The sequence below is a fragment of the Lactuca sativa genome, chromosome 3, assembly GCF_002870075.4.
Source record: "Lactuca sativa cultivar Salinas chromosome 3, Lsat_Salinas_v11, whole genome shotgun sequence".
Taxonomy (NCBI): Eukaryota; Viridiplantae; Streptophyta; class Magnoliopsida; order Asterales; family Asteraceae; genus Lactuca; species Lactuca sativa.
The window spans coordinates 32,193,696-32,218,619 of NC_056625.2; the positions used below are offsets into that span (position 1 = coordinate 32,193,696).

At 33.8% G+C, this 24,924-nt stretch overlaps 4 protein-coding genes across 8 annotated transcripts; 1 reads left to right on the forward strand and 3 right to left on the reverse strand.

Moving 5' to 3' along the window:
• The first annotated feature begins 10,834 nt into the window (after positions 1 to 10,834).
• LOC111917284 (transcription initiation factor TFIID subunit 8) lies at positions 10,835 to 13,187 on the forward strand. Of its 5 annotated transcripts, none has more exons than XM_023912971.3 (3): positions 10,835 to 12,208; positions 12,559 to 12,639; positions 12,736 to 13,187. In XM_023912971.3, exon 1 carries the CDS (start codon positions 10,973 to 10,975, stop codon positions 11,798 to 11,800), a length of 828 nt encoding a protein of 275 aa, XP_023768739.1. In that variant the 5' UTR covers positions 10,835 to 10,972; the 3' UTR covers positions 11,801 to 12,208; positions 12,559 to 12,639; positions 12,736 to 13,187. The 5 variants fall into 5 exon arrangements, with proteins under 5 accessions (XP_023768739.1, XP_023768743.1, XP_023768742.1 ...); XM_023912975.3 differs by having other exon boundaries at positions 12,559 to 12,602; XM_023912974.3 differs by having other exon boundaries at positions 10,835 to 11,902; positions 12,018 to 12,639.
• Positions 13,188 to 13,573: 386 nt separating this feature from the next.
• On the reverse strand, positions 13,574 to 14,471 carry LOC122196837 (30S ribosomal protein S3, chloroplastic). The gene has a single exon (XM_042900035.2). The coding sequence runs from the start codon at positions 14,330 to 14,332 to the stop codon at positions 13,676 to 13,678; it is 657 nt and encodes a 218-aa protein (XP_042755969.2). The 5' UTR covers positions 14,333 to 14,471; the 3' UTR covers positions 13,574 to 13,675.
• A 667-nt stretch (positions 14,472 to 15,138) lies between these two features.
• Positions 15,139 to 15,829, reverse strand: LOC122197094 (50S ribosomal protein L2, chloroplastic). The gene is made up of 2 exons (XM_042900559.2): positions 15,818 to 15,829; positions 15,139 to 15,724 (listed from the first exon to the last, which is right to left on the reverse strand). The coding sequence occupies exons 1-2, from the start codon at positions 15,827 to 15,829 to the stop codon at positions 15,194 to 15,196; spliced, it is 543 nt and encodes a 180-aa protein (XP_042756493.1). The 3' UTR covers positions 15,139 to 15,193.
• A 6,620-nt stretch (positions 15,830 to 22,449) lies between these two features.
• Positions 22,450 to 24,809, reverse strand: LOC111917283 (uncharacterized). The gene is made up of 6 exons (XM_023912969.3): positions 24,614 to 24,809; positions 24,135 to 24,279; positions 23,945 to 24,040; positions 23,739 to 23,864; positions 23,003 to 23,042; positions 22,450 to 22,850 (listed from the first exon to the last, which is right to left on the reverse strand). Exons 2-6 carry the CDS (start codon positions 24,264 to 24,266, stop codon positions 22,780 to 22,782), a joined length of 465 nt encoding a protein of 154 aa, XP_023768737.1. The 5' UTR covers positions 24,267 to 24,279; positions 24,614 to 24,809; the 3' UTR covers positions 22,450 to 22,779.
• Positions 24,810 to 24,924: the final 115 nt, after the last annotated feature.

Sequence of the window (24,924 nt, forward strand, 5' to 3'; positions counted from 1 at the left end):
ATTTGTTTGTCAATAAAAGTTTTGACAAGAGAATCTTATATGTCAAGGAGTCAGTGGGAGTCTTATTGGTCTTGAAAGGCTTCAAGAACAAATCAAATAGACCTTATCGATCATCACTAGCACACGATTTGAGGTTTACAACCTATCGTGTTGACATTATTTTGTTTATGTGCCGTTCCACTTGAGTTAATTATACATGTGAGTCCTATAAGTTCTCATTTGAATGCATAAAAGGCAAGGACCTTGATAAATGGAAAGTACATTGATAAGAAAAGGTGAGCTGCTTAACTACTTGGGAGACATGGTGGGCAGTTGTGCTACCATAAAGGCAAGAAATTGAGATCAAGAAAGTTCGATCCATATGAGTTTGAATTTGTCGTAAACTTTGTTTTTGACAAATTCACATGGATAGGAACAAATACACCGTATAAATCTAAGTGTCATAAGATTTCCTCCTTCATGAAAATGATTGTGAGGAAATGCTTTCACTAAGAAAGATTTTAAGAAGATAGTGATTGTAAAATTGCATTCTCGAATTCAATTATGGTTACGGTATCCCTTTCCATAATTTGAATTGTGAGGTTTGGCAATTGTCTAGACACACATATGAACTATCTAAGGCAAAGGTGTATAAGTTCAAGAAGCCTTGATAGAAGATTATCAAAGCATTAGGTATTGGAAACATGAACTTAAGAAATTCAATAAGTATTGTTTTTCTGAAAGTTAAGCTGTTCGTGAATACATGTCAAAGCTAGTGGGAGCATAAGTGTTATATTTTATAATAATCATCATGATAGTGGGAGCATAAATGTTATGATTGTATGATTATTAAGGCACGTATTGCAAGTTGGCAATATTAATTATAGAAAACAAGAGTTATACCTTGCAAAGTCGTAAGTGTTGTAAAGTTGTTTTGCTATAATTAAGGGAGAGAATATTATGCTTCATTTCAAATCTAAAGGCTTAAGTTGTGGAATGTTAATAAAATTTAGTCAAAGGTACATAGTGTGTTCTTAAAATTTCGATTATGATTACGGCATTCCTCTTCACAATTCGAATTTTGAGAACATAGCAAATAAAACATTATGCATCGTGTCCCATACGCTTCGGGTATAGGATCGATTGCAAATGCTTTAAATGTTTCACCATTCTAAAATTTTCCAAATGTCGAGCGCATTTAGAGGGAAAAGGGACTAGAATTGGTTTTGACTAAAATAATTAAACAACTATCAAAGGACAATCCAAATTTCGACGAGGATTGGTTGCTTGTGAGTAGTTGGAAGCATGATATTGAATGGACCATATCGGCATTATTATGAATAGAAAAGATTCTATTAAGAATGAGTTGTCATATGGAAATTATGGAAATGTTTCCATATTGGATGGACCATATCGACATCATTACGAATAGATAAGATTCTATTAAGAATGAGTTGTCATATGGAAAATATGGAAGCGTGTCCATATTGGGAATTGAATATTGAAAATCTATGTCTAGATTAGAAACTTTTATGCAAAAGGATGTTCAAAGGAATGTACTTTGAGTGTGAGACATCATATCTAAGGAATTGTCTTGTAACAATCTCCGATAGAGGACTTTGTAATATCATTGGCAATAGTCTTTGTGACTTTGGTGCAGTGATATTACGAAAGGGTCATTGCATAAAATGTTAGAATCTAGCATATTCTATAAGTAGCAAGAATTTGATATTCTTTCACTAATGGAATAAGGATTTGGAGTTGCGAAATGAGAATGATTGGAAATGTGTTCAATGTGATCTATTTCACAAAGTAAGAACCATAGGTAAACATTGTGTGCATGCTAGGAGCATGGGACAAGTGTAATAATTCAAGTAAGAAGTTGATTACCCGAAACGACAAATAATGAGTAATCAATATGGTGATAAATAAAAGGAGCTTTATTTATACTCAAAGGTTTGAGGCCATATGGGATTAGTATTATTCTTGTGTTTCACATTTGCATGTTTTGACTTCCAGAATAATTGAATTTATTAAGAATAATCGAATTATTCGAACGGGCCACAGTCGTTCATATGTTGGAAGTAGGTATGAATGAAGACTGTCGTGAATTGGTGTGTGGATTGTCTAAAATAGTATTAGACATAAGCAAATGTTTGCTGCAACGTTCATGAGTGCTTATGAATATGATTTGAGCATTGGATTAAACCCACGCTCACTTGGATCGCTCCATGAATTGTATCACGGGTGATTGGTGAGACGATAACATCTTATATTCTTGAAACCGAGATGTGTGAGTTGTATCTTGCAAATTGGTTGCACATTGATAATATGTAAACGCACTAGTAACTTGGTGTTATAAAACATATTGTTGTGTGTGATTCGGTTAGTAAGTGCAAGCGAGCATTGTATCAGAGTTTATCTGGTCCTTTTATCCAAAGCAGGATAAAAGCGATATCTTTGGGCCCCTCGATGATTTAGTGATGACAAACGTAAATGCTCGGCCGGGCTAGGGCTAATTTGATTTGTTCAATTAGTCAGTCGTCATAAATCGAAAATCGAGATATAGTACAAAGAGAATGATTTGAAATCATATCTCATATGATATCTAGAATGGAGGAATATATCATCCCTTATCTAAGGACACGCGTATCTGATATGATCAGAGTTGACAGCGGCTTTGGAAAGCTACGATTGTAGATCAGGATCTGAAGTCAAACGCAAAATAGTTATTAGACTTATCCAAGTGGGAGACTGTTGGATTAGTGTCTAAGTCCATAACTATTTTGGTATGTACTTGACCCGATGGTGCACGGTCCTTTTGGGTTGCCTTCACCAAAGCAACTTGATAGGATGAATTATGGAGAGAAAGGATTAAATATGATTTATTAATATATTATGAAATCATATTGTTTAATTAATATTAGTCAATAATTAATTGGTAATTAGTTTCGTTACTAAAAGAGATTAATTAAACTTAAGGGATTGGAATTGTAATTATAAGATAATTGCAATTTGGGCCATGGATTGCCTTTTATTATAAGGTGGACGAATTCTATGGGGGAAGCCCATATGAAATCGTCCAAGGCCTTAAGGAAAGGGCTTCATGGGCTACTTAGGGCTTAAGCATCCAAATTAGGGTTTCCATGTTAGATAACCCTAATTGCCTCACTATATAAAGATCCCTTAAGGACCAAAAACGTGGACAAGCAACCTTCTAGGGTTTCACACGTTTTTGGGCAGCCTCTAACCTCTATCCTCTTCATCCTCTTCCTTATGGTGTTTGTGAACCATTAAAGGAGTGACACTTGTGACTCTCAGCTTTCTATAGCCAATACAAGGAGGAATTGGGATTGTTATTACTACATAACAATCAAGGTAATATCTTAAACATAACTATATGTTAATATTGATTCCCATATGCTAGAATTAGGGTTTATAGCCTTGGATAACTTGCATCTACAATAGAGAAACCTAGATCCAAGCATTAGGGTTTGTATGAGCACATAGGATGTTCTTAGGACCAAAAACCATCAATAAATTCATAACTTCTTCATCCGACGTTCGTTTTCGTCTGTCTTTTTTCCGTTGCACTACCATTGACGAGTTCTTCGATTCTCGTTTAGATTGTTTCGGCTAAAATCCGCTCGATCTCAAATCGAGTATTCGGGTTGCACATTTCTAAGTCGAAACTTAGAAAAATCATAACTTCCTCATACGAAGTCAGATTTGGGCATTCTTTTTATGCACGCTCTCGGTTTAACGAACTCTACAACATTTGTTTAGATCACTATGGCTAAATATCGCTCTATCTTAATTTCGTATTTTACGTCATTCAGCATCGTGTCGGTTCTGTCGCGAAACTTCGACAGATCATAACTTCTTCGTTATAACTCGGATTTCAGCATTCTATATATATTTAGAAACCTCGTTTAAACTACTACAACATTATCCGTAGATATCAGCTTTATCTAACATTTCATTTTGACGTTTATTTTCATACTTAATTCAATTAAGACACACAATTAAGCACAAAACACATAATATACTCATATAATACACTTCTATTATTTCAAAACGGGTTAGCCTAGACTATTACATTAATATTAATGACAAGCACAGAAACATAGGCGTTACAATTCTCTCCACCTTAGAATGATTTCGTCCCCGGAATCACACATCAACAAACAAATGTGGGTAGTGACTCATCAAGTCACTCTTCGTCTCCCAGGTGAGATTTGGCCCGTTCGTGTGTTTCCATCGGACAAGCACTAACTCGACCATCTTGCATCGCAACTTCTTAGTCTTTCGGTCAACGATTGCCTCTGGTTCTTCAATCAACCATTTGTTTTCATCGATTATCAACTCCGAAAGTGGAATCATGTCGGGAACTTCTCCCGTGAACTTCCTCAACTAACACACATGGAAAGTGTTATGAATTCCATTCAGTTCTTCGGGTAGTTCGAGCTTGTAAGCTTGGTTCCCAATCCTCTGAAGAACTTTAAATGGTCCAATAAACCTTGGACTTAATTTTCCCCTTTTACAAAATCTTATAAGTCCCTTCCACGGTGAGACCATAAGCAAAACCGAATCTCCAACTTCAAAATTCATCGGTCTTCGCTTGTTGTCAGCATAGCTCTTTTGACGATCCTGAGCTGCTAACATTCTCTCCCTAATTATTTTCAACTTTTCAGCAGTTTGATGGACTATCTCGGGTCCCATAAACTGCTTTTCTCCAGCCTCAAGCCAAAAAGACGGCGTACGACACTTCTGTCCATACAAAGCCTGATAAGGTGCCATATTTATGCTCGGGTGGAAACTATTATTGTAAGAAAACTATACCAAAGGTAAATGTTCATCCCAGTTACCTTGGAATTTCAGGGAACATGCTCTCAACATATCTTCAAGTGTTTGTATCGTTCTTTCGCTCTAACCATCAGTCTGTGGATGGTAAGTTGTACTCAAACACAACTTGGCACCCAATTCCTCATGTAGACTTCTCCAAAATCGCGAGGTGAAATGACAGTCATGATCTGACACAATCGTTAATGGAACACCGTGAAGCCTCACAATTTCCTTCACGTAAGAATTCGCAAGCTTATCCATAGATCTTTTCTCATTGGCTGCTATGAAGTGCGCACTCTTAGTGAAGCGATCAACGACTACCCAAACCATGTCGTGACCATTCTTTGTTCTGGGCAGTTTAGTGACAAAATCCATTGCAATGTCCTCCCGTTTACCCATAGGCACAAAAGGTCAAAAAACCACATGGAAGTGAGAATAAGAGGGTGTTTGTGATTGCATTCAAATGAACTTTTGACTTTTGGCTTTTTGAAAAAGTTAAAAAATTCAAAATGATGTTTGGCAATTAGAAAAGTCATTTTGAAACTAACTTTTTGCTAAGAAGGAAATGATGGTTTTTCAAAAGTCAACAAATATTGTCTTTTTGTGACTTTCAGCAACTTAAAAGGTAAATTACATTTAAAAGTCAAGAAATTCTAAGGCAAACACTTTTTTAAAAATAAATTTCGGCATTTGCCCCATCAAAAAAAGAGTCAAAAATGACTTTTTACAAAAAGGAATTTTGCGGTTAAAAAGTAATCCCAAACGTTCCATAAATGAGAGTAGAGAAAAAAAAGAGAGACGATGCATATGAAGTTCCTGTAAGGGGAAAAGTATAGTAGGGATTTAAATGTAGGGAGAGAAAACACATTTGCATTAATCTGATTCTTGGATTAAAATTGCAACTTTCTTTTAAAAACTGACAATTTCTTTTACCAAATTACCCTTGTATTAATTAAAAACGAATTTAATTCAAAGACAAAACTACAAAAATGGTCCATGTGATATGCATTTTTTTGGGATTTGATCCAAACTCTGACTTTTTTAGATCAAGTGGTCCTTTTGAACAACTTTGGTTGTGGTTTTGGTCCATCGGTAAACTGAAATGACTATAATACCTTTGATTTATTTATTTTTCGTTTTTCTTTCATTTTTTAAAATTTAATATTTATTTATTCATTTTAGTAATTAAAATAATAAAAGAGGGCCTCTCTCTCTCTCTCTGTCTATATATATTCTCTCTCTTTGTGTTGCACGAAGACACCCCACAAATCAAAATTAATTGCTTATGGTTTATCTTGAACTCAACTTTCAATCATACACCACCACCACGAGATATGTAAAACGATATACCTACAAAAATTATCACATACATACACATACATCTGGAGATCAAATCACATACATCCATGATGGAATTCCATATGGGGCTTCCACTTAAACTTACATCTAGTCCTTTTGGAATGCATATGTCCTTTGTTCTTAATTTCCAACATGTGTGCTATCTTATATATGGTGGTTATGGTACAAGCCAACAATTTACCTGGTACTTACTCATTTGTGATGACAAGGGCCCCTTGGAATCCCTTTCATTACCTATTAAAGTGATCAAATAGGGAGCAATCTCTCCTATAAGTTCTTGTTCTCCATATGTCATTATTGAGGTCCTAGTAGTAGGCATATTGGCCTCATAATGCCTTTTTGCTCAAAAATTCATCGGAGACGTCACCGGAAAATTAGGGCACCATAGCAACCCTTACCTCTCTCGTCACTCTTTGTTCTTGGAGAAGGAAATTACAATTAATTAAACATATGGTCGAGTTTCTTCCTCTACCCACACAAAAATCAATTAAACATCTGATAATCGGACAATAATGGCAATCTGATGAAAATTGAGCTTGAACTTTGAAAACTTAGGGCTTACTTGAACATGGTGGGGCTAATCATGTTTGACACCCACATAAACCAAATTACAGGATGGATTCTGTGTTAAGTAAGATTAAAAAGGGGATTGTGAATGAAAAAGGGTATGACATCACGATAAAAGTGGTGGTGTTGGTAGTGACGGAACTTCAATCTTTCCTTTGGAGGGGGGGGGGGAATATAATTTGTATAGTAATTGATGAACATGGGGGGGCATAGTCAAAATTTTATATTTGTGGGCCTAATATGTATAAAATTAAAGTATAAGGACTACTTATGCCAAAAAATCAGGGGGGCACATCCCCCTAGCCCGATAAAAGATCCGCCCATGGGTGTTGGTAGTAGGTAATCGGAGAAGACGACCGAACTTTCGCAACACTGTCTCTCTCTCTCTCTCTCTCTCTCTCTCTCTCTCTTTCTTTCTCTCTGACAACCTTTGTGTGTTTGAGTTGTGAAATCATGGTGGTTGCAGAGGAGATCTGGAACTATTTCTAGCGAAGGTGGAAGTGGCAGAATAAATATGGGCCGAAATGGAGATTGTTGAAGGTGGTGGCTGGTGAAGATGGATGTGTATGTTCTAGGATACGAGTATATATTCTTGAGAATGTTTTGGTTTGTTTGAAAAAGAGAGTGTATTTGTGTATGTTTTGAAAGAGAAAGGGAGAGAGAGAGAGAGAGAGAGAGAGAGAGAGAGAACTTCCTTCTTTATTTGATTTAATTTTTATACTTTAATTAAAGAAAAAATGTTTAAGTAAATAGAAAAAAATTAAAATGGTAGATTAGTCTTTCCAAATTTAACATAGATCAATTTTATAATGAAATATGGTGAAAAGGACCACAAAGCAAAAAATTAGGGTTTGGACCAAAACCCAAAAAAATACAAACCACAAGGACTATTTTTGCAGATTTGTCTAATTTAAATCAAGAAATTTAGAAATTGTATCTTAACCTCAATGATAGATTAATATGATCAAATGTTGGATTTGGTTGTTTTGTTTACATAGTAAAACTAGCTTTCAGATGAACCTATGTCTCTTCTTTCTGTCTCTTCTTTCTCTCTCTCTCTCTCTCTATATATATATATATATATATATATATATATATATATATAGAGAGAGAGAGAGAGAGAGAGAGATGTAGGTTATATAAAGACAAAATTACATAAATGGTCCTTGTGGTTGATACACTTGACCAACCTTGGTCTTTATGACAAATTTTGTGGTCCATGTGGTTTTAAAACCTTGCAAAAGCAGTCCTCTTGGCTCACGGTTTTAACTTTTTCAGTCAAGTCCTTTGTGAAATGACCCATGTGCCCTTCATGCCATAAGGACCATTTATGTAATTTGTTCACGCCACGGGTACGATTTATGTAACTTTGTATATTATTATTTTTATTTAATTTAATTATATTTCTATGATTTAGAATTTTTTTTGACATTTTGTTCGAATATACTTTTGAAGTTTTTTTTTTAATTTTTTCGCTTGCATTTCCTGATATTTTGTTCGACTATTTTTTTTAACGTTTTATTCGAATACATTTATTAATATTTCTTTTGACTTTTTTCTTGAATAATTTCTTATATTTTTTTATTATTTGTTCAAATATATATTTTTAATGATCTTTTTACATTTTGGTTGTTTATGTTTGTTAAAGATTTCATTGTCACTATAGTCACAATTTGTAACTTAATGCACTTACAATCATATTTTTCTATTTTTTATTCTTTTAATATATATATATATATATATATATATATGTATGTATGTATGTATGTATGTATGTATATAAGGTTATATAATATTTTTTTTAATTCAAATATATAACTATATAACACATCAGGTTGTATAATTATTATTTATGTAAAGTTTTTTATAAATATTTTTTAAAACATATAATTTTTTTTGTTAAATGTGAATATGGTTAGTATAGATAGGCTAATTGAAACATATATGCTAATAAAAAATGTCTAAAAGAATTAAATAATTTGAAAATACTAAAGTTAAGTTCAATGTAAAATGACATGGACGCTCTCGTCAATACTATGAGACATTCTTAGGTTAGCCTATGTGTACCTAATTTATATTAATCATATTCACGTTTAACAATTTTTTATTAAAAATGTTTATAAAAAACTTTACAAACATAATAATTATACAACCTTATATGTATTATATAGTTATATATTTGAATTATAAAATAATACTTATGACACCTTATCTATATTAAAAGAACAAAAAAAACGGAAAATATGATTATAAGTGAATTAAGCTAGGAACTATGATTATAGTGACTATGAAATCTTCAATAAATACAAACAAACAAATTGTAGAAAAAAAACATTAAAAAATATACTCAAACAAAAAGTAAAAAAAATAAAGAAAAAATTATTCAAACAAAAAATTAAAACAAATATTAGTAAATGTGTTAAAAAAATGTCAAAAACTTAGAAAAATAAAATATACGAATAAAATATCAAAAAGTGTAAGTGAAAAAAAAAACATTAAATAATATATTCGAAAAAAAAGTAAAAAAAATCTAAATCATAGTAATATAAATAAATAAAATAAAAAAATAATAGTAAGTAATATATGAGGTTACATAAATGGTTCCTATGGCGGGAACAAAGTACATAAATGGTCCCTATGGTGGGAAGGATAAATATGTCATTTCACAAGGGCCTAACTGAAAAGGTTAACGTTGTTAGCCAAAATGACTGTCTTTGTAAGATTTTGAAACCACAAGGATCATTTATACATAAAATTTGTCATAAAGACCATACTTGATCAATTGTGTCAACCACAACGAGCATTTACGTAATTTTGTCGAAAATAATTTTATAAAGGGTAAAACAAACTTTCAAATTTTATCATGAACCAAATTTGCAAGTGAAAAGGACAAAATCCATAATTTTTCCAAAATTTAGATTTTAACCTAATAAAATAAAAACCATTCGTAGTTTTTTTTTTTTGTAATTTTGTCTTTTTCCCCCTTTTTAAAATGAACTATCTTCATAATTTATCAAATAAACAAGAAAACATAAAAAACATGTAAAATATAAAATAAAAAAAGCCTTTATTTTGTTTAACTCATAATTAATATACAAAATTTCATAAAATCGTACGTATATTATTTGTTTGAAGTCAGATTATTATGAGGTTTTTTCGAACATATAGTTTAGATATATGATTTTAAATTATATATATTTTTTTATTTTCGGTTTAATATTCAATGACTTACAGTTTGTCAATATCAGAATATCAATGTTTAAAAATTTCAAAGTTCAACACATTAAGTAATTATGAAAAAATTATGGTTTTCCCGATTTTAGACCCACTTTACCCAGTATTTTATCTGGAACCGAACCAAAACCAGTTCATATATACCGGTGTGATTTTCGATCATACAAAATCCCGTTAACTGGTTTTCGGGTTTTCTGGGTCCAGGTCTATCCGGACTGGATTTGGACCCACTTTCATCCTAGATGACTCATACGTAAAAGGTGTATATAAAAATAAAAGCATGAAAATCTGAAGAAAAAAAATTACATCGAAACGTAAACAAACTCGAATTTATATTGAAATGTACATAAGAAACCAAGTAAGGTTTTTTTTTTTTTAATTAACGAACGAAATTACTAAATTTAAGACAAAACATTAATTATCTCGAATTTATGTTTGACACATACATAAAAATAAACACATTTTTTTCTTAAGTTAACGAATTTTATAGTGTTCAAAACCAATTATCTTAAAATGACATTTTACAAGGTTAGGGGAAGCAATTATAGGAAAACATGTTATATATCTTACCGGGGTTTAACTCAAAAGTTTAAAAAATGAAAAGATGAAAGTAACGATTTAGAAAGTTAAAAATTAAAGAGATAAAAATGACATTCTACGGAGTGTAAGATGATAGCCATGTTTTAAAAAATTTAAAGCTGAAGGATTGAATATACTATTATACAAAGTAAAAGGTTACAAAATCTTATTTCAAAAACTTGATGGCGACAAGTGCAGATGGACAACTCCGCCGACAATTCCATTTAGTATATATATGGACATAAGTAATTGGGCCCAAATTATTTTAAACTCTTCCATTTCTTCTTGGGTTGGGTTAGGTCATCGTGAAGAGTGAAGATCAATCGTAAGCTTAAATACAGAGAAATCTCTCCTTGAAAACAGATTGGACTAGTTACTTGAGTGTGTGTGTGTTTTTTATTTGATTACAATGAAGAAGAAGAAAATCAAAGATTCATCCCGATCATCCAATAAAAGTGATTTGGAAAATTCGGATTTCAACACGGCAGTCATGAGAATCGCCGTCGCACAGATGTGTCAGTCCGTCGGATATCAAGGCGCTCAAATCTCAGCACTCAAAACCCTAACGGACGTTGCCGTCAGGCACATTCGATCACTGGCGAAGTACTCTACTACCTCCGCTGGATCCACCGGCCGGACGCAGTGCAACCTTTACGACATCGTCCGTGCATTGGAAGATCTTCATTCCGACATTGGATTCCATGGAAACTCAGATCCTAAAAGAAGATTATATATACTCAGCGGTTCATCGATCCTCCGTGACACGATGAAGTTTGTCTATCGGAGTCGCGAAATCCCCTTTGCAAAACCCTTGCCTCGTCGAAGCCCTACACTTCCATCAAATTCACCATGTTTTCCCAATCAGAATACCAAATGGAATCACGTTCCGAGATGGTTACCGGATTTCCCTAAAATCAGTGACGCGAGAGAACAACCGATCGTTACTGCATCAAATGAAGGTGAAACCGCATGGGAGAAGAAGATGCAACCTACCGAATCAGATAAGGAAATCAGCAAGTTGCCAGAGAAAAGGAAAAAGATAAGTTTTAAGATTGGCGGTGGTAAGAATGAAACTGACATGACGTTTGGGGTTGATTTGAAGAGTGGGATTTGTAATTGGGGGAGGAGAATTTCGTGCCAAATCTATGATGTTGACAGGTTTTCAGATGCTAGTAGCAGTAGCAAGAAGAAATTAGAAGAATCTTCTTCAAGAACAAAGATGATTGTGATGCATTGATGTTGAAGCACAATTGCTGAGATCATGTAAAAGGGATTGTTATATAGTTACTGGGGATAAATTTGATTGGTTAACAAGTTTTGATCTGTGCCGCTTTTGTTTGTAAGTTTTAAATATACTGTACATGGGATGCAAAGTACAGCCCCCCTATCTCTGTCTTCGAGTTTGATTATTTGAGCCTAATCTGTTTTCTGTTGTTGATTATGGAATCAAACAGGAGGTTGAAAAAATCCACTGTACTTTTTACTGTTATTGTAATGGGACACGTACTCTTGCAACTGGTGATGTCTCAAAAGATAATCCTTCTCCCATATCTCCATGTGCAATGATGTTTGAAGATTTCAGTTATTTGATTTTTCCAAAATTCAACTGGGGTTTCCTCGAATGGCCATTTTCATTATGCATTTGGTATTATTGGAAAAGATTATGACTTATTTTTTTTTATTGTTCATTATTCAAATCGTTTGGTTTTTGGTTTTAGGGGCTGTTAGGTTAAACTCGAATCCATTTGATTCCAAATCTATGAACTCTGTTGAAAGATTTGGGCACACAGGCCCTGTATATGGGAATTTGAACATGGAATATAATATATTTGACCCAATTTGCATCTCTATCTTTACTTGAGCATCCATTTTATGTAACCTATGTCCATTACATTCAATCAATGAGACAAAACGGAAACCATTTTCTCATTCCGTTGTAATAAACCATTCCATTCCTTTTCCTAGTTACATCATACCAAACACTTTTTTTGGCAGGAATCTTGGAGCTACCCATTGAAGCCATCTGGCATTTTTATCTGGTGCTTAACTCAAAATCCTGATTCTTATAAACAATGCGTGGGTTTTGTACATATATTGTTTTTCACTATTATTTCACACAACAAAAAGATTTTTAAATTTTATTTATTCATCCAAATATATATATTTTTGCAGGAGAAGGTTTACTTTATGAGGATAGTTTAGAAGCAAAGTGTTGTGATTCTAAAAAGGATTGCTAAGAAGTGGAAGGAGAAGGACCTATCTATAAAACAATCTTCTCTTCACACTATTAAGTGAAACTATCAGAAGTTTCAAGAACATGGTATTACATCTCCTCCCATTTCTCATTTCTTACTACATTGGTTCCTCCATCTCAAAAATAGTGTAAATTCGGCCGTCTGTCTTAACTCTTAAATATTGTTTGACCATGGTCAAATTAAGCCCCTCGCATGATTTTTTGTCATCCTGAAACCTTTTGACCTATTTCCGGCTGAAGAGTCCATAAGTTCGTCAAAAGACCATTTTACCCTATAAATTTGAATTTTACGTATATATCCCTATGACGTGTCAAAAACGATTGTTTTACTCTCGAGTTTTGGTTGGATAAAGTATTATTGTTTGTGTAATTGTGTGTATTTGTCTGTTTAACTCTTGTCCCCACAATGACTAGTTTACCCTGTATGTGAAATGGTGGAAATGATGATTTTATTTTTACCTTGGAATGTTGATTGGAAAAATAGTATTGTTAAAGTATGTTGCTGCAGAAAGTTACAGAAATTGCATTATATTTTGGGGCATTGTTAATTATTTTGTTGCAGATAAAATCTCAAGTTGGGATAATTGACAGTATGATCTTTGATGATTCTGTGTATTTTGATTTGATTGGATGATCATGGATGGGTCATGGGTGCTCTTTAAAAGGTTTTAGGATCCATTTTGTTTCGTAGTTGGTATCCATTTTGGTTGTGCGAATCAAAAGATTAATTGAATTTTTATTCAACCCTATAGAATTATAATTGTTCATTTTTTTTATTGAACACAAAATAAAAAGAAGAAACGAATTTCTCATTTTTTGTTCCATCGCTGGATAGAATGCAAAAGGAATAAAGGTTTATTATTCCCCGTCTATAAATATCCAAATTTTGATGCCTAATACCCCATAGATCGTTCGAACTGTATAGCAACAATAATCAATTTTAGCTCGAATGGTTTGTAGAGGAACCCTCCCCTCTCTGATCCATTCAACACGCGCAATTTCTTTTCCGTCGATACGTCCTGCAATTTGCACTTGAATTCCTTTTGTATCTGCTTGTTCAGTTAATTCTATAGCCTTTTTCATTGCTTTGCGAAAAGAAACTCTATTTTTTAATTGGCCCGTTATAAATTCTGCAAGAATATTAGGGTTTCCGTAAGGCTTTTCAATTCGTGTGATAACAATGTTAAGTTTTCTATTTACAGAATGAAATTCTTTTTGTAAATTCATCTGTAATTCTTCGATTCCTCGGGGTCGACTTTCAATTAAGATTTTTGGAAATCCCATATAGATTATGATTTGGATCAGGTCGATTCTTTTTTGAATCTCTATACGTGCAATTCCCTTGACGCCAGAAGATGTTTTCATATTTTTTTGTACATAATTCTGGATATAAGTTCTTATTTTTTTATCTTCTTGCAGACCCTCAGAATAATTTTTTGGTTGTGCGAACCAAAGGGAATGATGACCTTGGGTTGTACCAAGTCTGAAACCAATTGGATTTATTTTTTGTCCCATGTTCCCCCATTACTATACATATCATAATACGACATAGTTGTATGCTTTTTTTTCAATTTAGGTTTTTGTGACCATGTAATAGAGTCGGTATCTATATATTCATCTAAGGATATATCTTTCATTACAATAGTTATATGGCAGATAGGTTTTTGTATCGCAAAACTACGCCCTCGAGTGCGAGGTTTTAATCTCTTCACAATAGTACCTTCATTGACTTCAGCTTTACTAATGACTAAATTTACTTCATTCGAACCCATATTGAAACTAGCATTTGCTGCTGCAGAATAAACTAATTTAAAAATTGGATAACATGCTCGATAAGGCATGAGTTCTAATATCATAAGTGTTTCTTCGTAGGAACGCCCACGAATTTGATCAATTACCCTTCGCGCTTTGTGAGCAGACATAGATATATGTTGACCTAAAGCATATACTTCTGTTGTTCTCTTATTTAACATAAAGTTCGCCTCCTACTAATCAATGATAAATATCTATATATATTATTATACATAAACAAACGTTTTTTAACGACGCGATCTATTATCGCTTTTTGCATGGCCTCGGAAATTTAAAGTAGGTGCAAATTCTCCCAATTTGTGTCCTACCATACGATCTGTTATATAAATAGCTAAATGTTCCTTTCCATTATTGATAGCAATAGTATGGCCGACCATTATGGGTATAATGGTAGATGCCCGGGACCAGGTTATTATTATTTCTTTTTCTGCTTTTGTGTTAAGCTTATTTATTTTTTTTAATAAATTATTCGCTACAAACGGATTTTTTTTTAGTGAACGTGTCACAGCTTCCTCCTATTTTTTTTGTTTTGTAAAGACGAAGAAAGAAATTCTATTTTCTCTCTTATTTACTATGGCGACGAAGAATCAAATTATCACTATATTTATTCCTTTTTCTACTTCTTTTTCCAAGTGCAGGATAACCCCAAGGGGTTGTGGGTTGTTTTCTACCAATTGGGGCCCTCCCTTCACCACCCCCATGTGGATGGTCTACAGGGTTCATAACTACTCCTCTTACTACAGGGCGCTTACCTAGCCAACGCTTAGATCCGGCTCTACCCAAACTTTTCTGGTTCACCCCAACATTCCCCACTTGTCCGACTGTTGCTGAGCAGTTTTTGAATATCAAACGGACCTCCCCATAAGGTAATTTTAATGTGGCCGATTTCCCTTCTTTTGCAATCAGTTTCGCTACAGCACCCGCTGCTCTAGCTAATTGTCCACCCTTTCCAAGTGTGATTTCTATGTTATGTATGGCCGTGCCTAAGGGCATATCGGTTGAAGTAGATTCTTCTTTTTTATCAATCAAAACCCCTTCCCAAACTGTACAAGCTTCTTCCAAAGCATACGGCTTTCTGGATGTAGATGGTGATATCTATACAGATGGATCTTATATAGGAATCAAAATCTGCCGAATCACTCATGTTATGATCTTCTACATCCTAGGTCTTCCCGTCCCACAAGATACCGAATCACTCATGTTGTTTCGTAGTTGGTATCTTGTGGGATATAATACAAATGCGTGTTAAGAATCTTGAGGGTTTTTTTCTTTATTGATTCTTGAAGAATACAAGATTGTTGATGTTTGAGTTTAACTGGTTAATGAAAGATTGCCTTTCAGATTCTTCATTTTTGTTAGCTTTTCATATCATTTTATATTCATTATGAATCGGGTAAATTTGCGAATCTTTAAAAAATTATTAAAGAATTTCTTAAATATATTAGGCGTTAGGGTGTAATGTTGTGCTATTATTTCCTTTAATTATTCATGCGTTGTATTGCTATAAAATCAAGAGAACCACATCACTTTATTATTTTGACATTGCATCGTTATTATATACATCCACGTAATGAATTCCATTTATGATTGCCTTTTGTTTTTGAACCTATTGACCAGAACGACAATGATGATTTGGAGGCCTTGTCTGATAATGTGAGTTTGAGTGGGAACAAGATATGGCGAGAAATTATGTCGATGAACATAAGAAATTATTTGTGTAGCATGCCACGTAGACCGATAAGAACATGTTATAACATGTTCCAATGGCTAAATCGATAAATTTGCAAAACTTTATAATTAGCAAGATCTGAACTTCCAAAATTAGATGGTGACAACCCAATATTTTCATGACAAATTTTATCAATTATTGAATAATATAATTTCAAATTTCAGCGCAATATTTAACTAAAAGTATTTACACTTTAGGTCGGGTTAATACGAGCTTATCCATGCGGTTGTGCACTCTTCGAATAAATATGAATTTATTTTCATGCTTTGGTGGGTCTCCCTCCACTACTTCCTATAATCATAAAACTTTTATAATCTAGAAGCAATATGAATTTATCTTAAAGCCTTTAAAAGTTAGAACCAATATGAATCTATCTTAAAATATGGGTTAGCAAGAGTATCAAAATTTCCAATCTGAATCAGTACCGACCCAACATTGTTTATGTTAATATGAGACAATACTCGGTACTCTAAAATCATGAAATTCGGGATTCGATATTGTCAGTATCGATGCTAGTACCGAAAATCGGTCCCATTCCCGGTACTGGTACCGGTACCCGTAATGTTAGTTCGGTTCGTTGTTCGGTATCAACTTTCCACCCAATTTGGTATTCGGAACATGTTCCCTGACTCAGTACCTGTTTCCTCTCATGCTCATCACCATCCTATGTACGCATCACAAGACAAATTTTCTAAGTTTCTAAGGTTTAATCCACAACAAGAGCAAGTAAAGCTTTGATTCCAAACTAGCTTGATGACACCTCATTCCTCATCAACACCGAAGGAACCTTGATTGCTCCATAAAAACACCAAATGTGTGGGTTACTTCTTGGAACTTCTTTATTCTTTGTTGTTGCGAGGAACTATGATTCAATAATAGATGAGGCTTACCTCATAATAAGATAATAAAAAATTATTTTATATCCAAATAACATAATAGTCTGCACATTGAAAGATAAGTTGACCGAGAAAAATTGTCTAAATAGAAACTGCAATGATCTTTGTAGTATCGTCTTCAGAAAACCATAAGCATCGATTCATGATCATCATAAAACGAAGTTGTTGAAAACTATGCATACAACCGTTAGAACAACAAGGAACAAAAAGATACTTTGATTTTTTAAGTTGATATGGTCCAATTTTGATATATAATAGTCTACTTTTATCACCTTGATGATTTGGATAAGTTAAGATTGAAAGACGTTTTATATAATTACAAATAAAAAATATAATTTTATGTCTCTTAAATTTGACATATCATTTTTTCAGATTCAACATTTAATGTCATATTCCCTAATATTATCACCAACATAATGCAATTGTGGTTCATGAAAAGATTGTTTTGTTTGAAAAAAAAATCGATAGGTTTTTTTAGTTATTATTTACCCTTGGATTATCAAAGACAAACTTACCGAATCATAAGAAAATTATTATTAGTTATTATTTCCATGTGGGCCTTAATTTAGTCATGGGATGCATTAGTGATAATAGTGAGATTAAAATTTTCAAAGAGTTTTCATGGGTTATTGTTAGTTAACCCTAAGTTAAATTGTTTGGTGTGTTGTATTATGCTATATGATTTTAAAAATATGATTTAGAATTAAGGCAACTGATCAGACTTGATGACACGGTAGATAACAATATTTTCTTCTTCTTGTTGTTGAAAATAATTTAGGAATTGTTTTCCAACTATACTTCTGTGAATAGTGATATCTATAATCTATATACATAAATTTAGTATAAATCTACTTTGTTACTTTCCTTTTTAATCCTCCAACTTTCGCTACATAAATAATCGTTCTCCATCTTCCAAAGTGTAAGTCTCAAGCCTCACGATAAACCATCGCGCTCTGTCCAAGTAAACTTGGGAATATTACATAAATCAGAACCAATATGTCGCCAGCCTCCACCGACTTCATCCGTCGTTTACCGAAAATTATCGCCCGCTGTTCCCTTCTAAAAGCACTTCCGACCACCACCTGTGCCATCTGCACGGACGATTTCATCTGCCAAGATAAGCTTATCCGGCTACCAAACTGCCACCACCTCTTCCACCGTAAGTGTATCCTCCCATGGTTCTCAATAAACAACACCTGCCCCCTCTGCCGCCATGTCTTCCCGGTGCAACAGTCGAATCGTTATTATATGCAATTAAGAACCCGGCAGCAGTCAAGCGACACTCATGTCTTCTATCTGAATTTTCATCTCCGCCCACTGCCGCCTTCGAACTCCGACTACTCTCCGTCGCCGATAGGCCTATTGGGGGATATGCTTGTTGCAGAAGGTTATCCGGAGCTGGCTACCCGAGCCTGCGGACCGTTTTGGGTTTCTGTCGACAGGATTCAACCATCTGCCGCCGGCCAGTGATTAGTTTTCCATCATTAGAATTCCTGCAATTACTTGAAGGTTTTTTCTTTATTCAGTATTGAAGAATACAAGATTGTTGATGTTTAACGGTTTGAGTTTAAGAAGTTAGTTTCGTTCAAATTTGTCGCACGTTATTGTAAATTGTCTTTATAATAGTCTTTTCTTTTATTATTATTATTTAAGCTTCGTTATGAATCGGCTTAATTTTTAAATCTTTCAAAAGTTATTAAAGAATGTCATAGTTATATTAGAAGTTTGTTTTAACTTGGTAGAAAATATCCACAACTAACCACTAAAATATAATGTAACCACTAAAATATAATGATGGATGTCATATGATCTTCTCATTCAACCGTTAAAATTATGACACTCCGTTCCATATCATTTATTTATTTATTTTTTAATTCGAAAATACAGTAAAACCATATAATTTTTTATTTCTTCATTCAATAAAAAAACATTAAATTAATTTAAAAACACTACATTGCTTAAAGAAAAGGCTAGAATAAAAAAGAAAACAAACAAGGGTTAATGACATAAAAACCCTCAGCTTTTTAGGGTTTTATCGGTTTTACCTAAAATTGGATTTTATGTCCGTTTTTACCCTCACATTTTCCAAAAAATGTTTGGATTTACCTTTTTAATGGTGATAACAGGTTTTCTAGGTTACCATTATATTAACTTCGCAAAAAACCCTTAAATTTACAGTTTTTTACGTTTTTACCCTTAGATATATAATTTTTGTACACTTTTACCCTAAGTATTTTTTTTCATAATATACTTGTTCATGCAAAAAAAATCGTGTTTATATACGAAAAAAATATTTAATTAAATGTTGTATTTATAGTTTTTTAATATTATATATAAACACGTTTATGATTGAACAAGTTTTGTTATTGATATGTGTATTTTTAAATACATAAAAGTATGTATTTGTAGTTCAAAAAACATATTAATTTGTTTTTTATTACATTTTAAACGGTTTATCCAGGGAAAAAAGACCCATATATAATGCTCTGTTCCGAATTGACTTCTAGTTTGAGGTTGTGCCGAAGGTTGGTCATCATAAGGAGTATGGCTCTAGAGAAGGTAAAATCTAGACCCATGTGGGTGCGGGTGACGTATTGGAAGTGATTCGGGTGTTCAGTTTGTGTTTTGGAGCTTAGGGGTATTTCGGTATAGTGTTAGTTCGGGCTTTTGTGGAAAATGAATTTTTGTTCGGAAGGTCTAAAGGAATATATGAGTTGATAGATGTGTAGAGCTTCTCGTCACCTTTCCGTGGATATAAGGATCATCGGAATCGGGCTTGTAACGAAGAAGTTATGACCTTCGGAATTCAGGCTTAGCCGAGTACGCGGGGAGTACTATTAAAGAGGGTAGTACGTTGGGCGTACTGACCAGGATGGTCGCGAAGGTTCCCAGGAGTACGCTGGGCGTACCATATGTACGTTGGGCGTACTCCAGTCAGATCAGAACCCTATTTTAGGGTCTTGGACCCTATTTAAGCTCCTTATCTCTTAACCTAACCCTAATATCTTCAGCCTCCATCCCTCTAAACCCTAGAAATCGACCATTAGCCTCAATTTGAGTGATTCTTGAGCTTTTTGGTGATTTAGTGTGTTTTTGGTGCTTATTGTGGAAGAAGGAGTTCCTTGAGGAAGCATTGCTTGGCTTGAAGCTTGTGGATCCAAGCTCTAATCATATTGATCAAACTTCAGAAAGTATAAAGTTTGGATCTTGGTGGCTTTCTCATGTGGATCTAGTTGGGTTATGACTTGTTATGTTTGGACCTTGAAGAAGAAGGAACTTGGTGATCAAGCTATGGTTGGAGTCAAGCTTCTAGATCCAGAACCTTCATCAACTTTGCAAACTTTTGGAGGTATAAAGTCTCAACCTTGTCAACTCTTTCATGTAGATCTACCATTGTGAGTTTTAGTTCATTTTGGTCTCAAGGATGGAACTTTATGGTTGAAATCCGATTCTTAGGCTTTGAGTTGCCACTCTCAGTGTTAAATGAGTCCCTAAGGCAGAAAGTTGTCATCTTGGAAGTCTTAATGGGCTCATGCATGATTTAAGACTATTTCCTTGGAAGTACATTATCATTTTTGGAGTTTGAGCTTATGAAGGTCATGCAAAGCCGTCAAGTAAGCAACTTTATGGTTTAAGACGTTAAAAAGGACTTAGATCGGTGTTTGTAGCTTTTGGAGTAGAGTATTAAGCACTTAATGGGATAACAGGGGATTACGATGAGCGTACGTGCAACTACGCCCAACATAAGCATCATTTGGCCTGTACGCAAATTAATTTATTTTTTCAAACAAATTTCAAAAATGGTCCCTGTGGTTTCTCAAATGTCATGAAATGACATTTGGCCTGTACGCAAATTAATTTATTTTTTAATATATATATATATATATATATATATATATATATATATATATATATATATATATATATTAAAAATTAATAAATTCAATTTTTTAATCGTTGAACGGCTAAAAGAGAAAAAATGAGTTTTATTGGTCATGATCGACCGTCGAAGGCAACACGGAGGACTACGAAAACGCCCGACCACGAATGACCGGGGTGGTGTGCACGAACAATGCTCGTGGTCACGTAGACCATGGGCCCCTTCATCGTTGGTATTCTGGAAGGTCTAACGTAGGGGTGACAAATCATGTATTTGTTCCGTGTTTCTATCTGACACGAAACAAGAAGACAAAGTTTTAGGTAACATGAACACGACACGACACAATGTCGTGCCTTTTGAACTAACACGAAAACGAACGAATTAAAAAACGACAAATACGACACAACACGACAAATATAACATAAACTAAAAACTATTTTATTTAATTAATACTTAATCATATTTAATCAAATATAATACGACAAACACGACAAATAAATGGTAAATCATGTCTTATTTCGTGTCTAATTTTAAACACGAACATGAAATGTCATCGTGTTTTTTATACTTAACATGAACAAGACACAGACACGAAATCGAAATTCAATTTCGTTCTAATTTCGTTTTGTGTCGTGTATTTCTGTCGTGTCGTGTCATAAATTGTCACCCCTAGTCTAACTTAATATTGCATCTTGATTATAACTTTTTATTTACTCTATATTTTATCAATCTTTTAAATAAAATTATGACATATTCCATGATTAGTTTAAAACTAATTTACTTTGTATGTAAACTTAATTTTAGGGATAAAACAATTACGAAGTACACTATGCAGGCTTTAGGCTTTAATGAATCTAATCCACCAGTTTTTTTTTAAGAATCAGGCGAAATATTAAGGTTTTTTAGAATTAGACATGAATTTCGGAGGTGTTTTATGCGAAATGACTATATGGGCTGCAGAATGAATCTAGTCTACCCCTTATTGATCACCTATATAATGCATTTTTTTCATTCATTTTTACTTCATATTTTTTTGGTAAAATATCTCAATCTACCATTTTTTTAGCAACATAAAGCTCGTTTTTTTACTACGAAAAAGGTTTTTCAAAATTCATTACACAAAATGCTTTAGAACAAGTTTTTTCCAACATTGTTATTTTATGGTGATTGTGATTACACAGGTATACCATGCCAATTTAACAGGCAAGATGTGCAAAATTGATGGTTATTTATTGAAGACCCTTGAAGTAAGCTTAAATCTTGGTAAAAGCTTAGTTGTTTGTCTTTTTCTCAAAAAAAAAAACATACATAGTCATTGATATTAAGTGATGAACTCATTAACCTTATTAAATAAAAGATAAACAGATCCAATCTATAATACAAAATACAAAAACTCTGATCATATATGAAGCTTCACAGATCCTCATTCAATGTTTCAAGGAAAGAATTCAGAACTCTCGCTAGTTATATACAAACCCATGCATCATCATTTCTAGATTTTGTTGGGTGAGTAGTCATCTTTTAGTTTACACGACTCAAACACATATTGTTAAAGAGCTTGAAGCAATGCTTTTAACAAACTTTCTGATTATCATCCAATTGGGACTCAACCTAAAACACAGATTCATGAATCATGATCAGTGGTTTAGTTACCTTGAACAATTGCTGAGAATAGCATCTTGTTAATATCCTCAGAACCTTCATGTCCCTCATCTCCTGCAATACTTCTAACATATATCAGGGAAGATTATTCCAATTTCACAGGACAAAAAAAAAAATCACTTTTGAAGTTAAAACCAGTAGCTCTTGTTTTGGATTGAAAGGAGCAAGATATGAATTTAACTTCATCTGAGCATATAGATCATTACCTGTTCTAGATCTCACTTGTACTGCCCATTCATCAATAACCTGTTTATCACATTAAGTATAATAAGGGTAAATAAAATGTTCAATGCAAGAAATAACAGCACACTTTCATTAATTTATTTACAATAGCATCCTACTTCCATTTTTCCTATTAGGTAGATTTTTCAAACTACAATCTCCTAATACTCCATGGGAGAACACAGTTCAAGATCCTCAAAAGAATATAAATGAGACAAATGTAGCATGGTATGAATATAGAGCATAAGCCCCAATGACCAAACCACACATAAGCATAACAGGTTGGGAAGATTTTAGATGGACTTTTAAGTATTTTCATTGAAAAACATAATTTTTACTAGTAACTTTTGGTTTTGAAAGTTTAGGGGAAAAAAAAAAAAAAAAAACTAAATCCACCTAAAATTTTACCATCACTATGTTGCAGCCAGTCATGGGATATCTTTCTTGCCATCATAAATATAGGTTGTTCACTGGCAAATGGTGTAGAATCTAGAAGCACCATTTGGAAAACTCACAACCATGGAAACTTAATACAGATAACAATCTTCTTATTTCCCTCTTTGTTTTTAGGGAAAATGTCATAAAATAACTATGCACTCTTCAATTTGCAACAGAGGAGTAAACTGGATAGTTAAAAATTTCGCAACTATTTTACATTTTGTTCATAACTGAAATGTATCCATGCCAAGAAACAAGGAAAATTTAGACATCAAAAATCACCTGATTAAAATTTGTAAAAGAAGGATCGTCAGAATCACTAGTGACAGGGATGCCCATGGAAGATTGCAACCTCTGCAATGATGCTCTGTTCCCAACGATAGTTGTCCTTGCTTTATCAATTAAATCCTACATCACAATCAACAGAAATGATATATCTCATGATCTGAACAAACCAGAAACTCAGCTAGATTTGTTTTTCAGCTAACCTGCTTGGCTGAGAGTAACTCACGGCATTGCTCTTTTAGGGAGGGCAATTCTTCTTGGATCTTCTTGATCCTAGACACAAGCTTCATGGGATTTGCCTGCAGAAATTGAATATTCGATAGAGTAATTATACAATTAAATCGTTTCAAAACAACAAATAGCATTAGCAAATAGGGAGGGAAGGGGGGGTACGTTATCAGGATATGTTTCTCGAAACTCCTTCTCTAGGCGGTTTTGGACTATAATGAGGTCGTTGTTGGCCTTGGTAAACAGGTTCACCAGACCATCCACGGCTTGGTGGTGATGGTGGAGTTGGTGCCCCATTTCAAACTTGTACCTGATCAGGAAAATGGAAAGTTGTATACGAATGAGAATAGTGTTGAATTTCAATTGTAAAATGCTATGCCATACTACGAATGAAAAGGTGGTCTATTACTTGAAGATCGATAGGGGGAGTGAACAATTCCAACAACTCAAGTGATTATATCGATAATTAATCGCAAAACAAAATCGATGCAGCTTGAAGAAGTCCAACAAAATCCGAATCCGTTAAACACTTAAAGAGAAACCAGAAAATAAACCTTGAAAAATTCAAGGGTTTCTCCCAATTTCTGTTACGCGATCAGAATAATAAAAAAGACACTAATCGAGGAGGTGTGATAACACAATACCTGTATGGCGGTCACTGGTCAGAGGCGGACGAATGACGGCGGCGAGAGAGAGAATGGCGGCGGCGGCGACTGGATCACCCCTATGTGTCTGTGTGTGTTCTCGAATGGGAGCGGGAAGATGCGACGCCGCCAAGGGTTTTGAAAGTCCCGAAAATTATTGGAACTTGTAATATTTACAAATGTTTTCGTTGTACTATTCGTCAGTTTGCATCTTTAACCCACATATCATGTTTCTTATATTTATAATCCAAAATACACTGATTTTTATTTTTTACGGAAACAGTACTTAATTCATCAAGGTATATACTGTA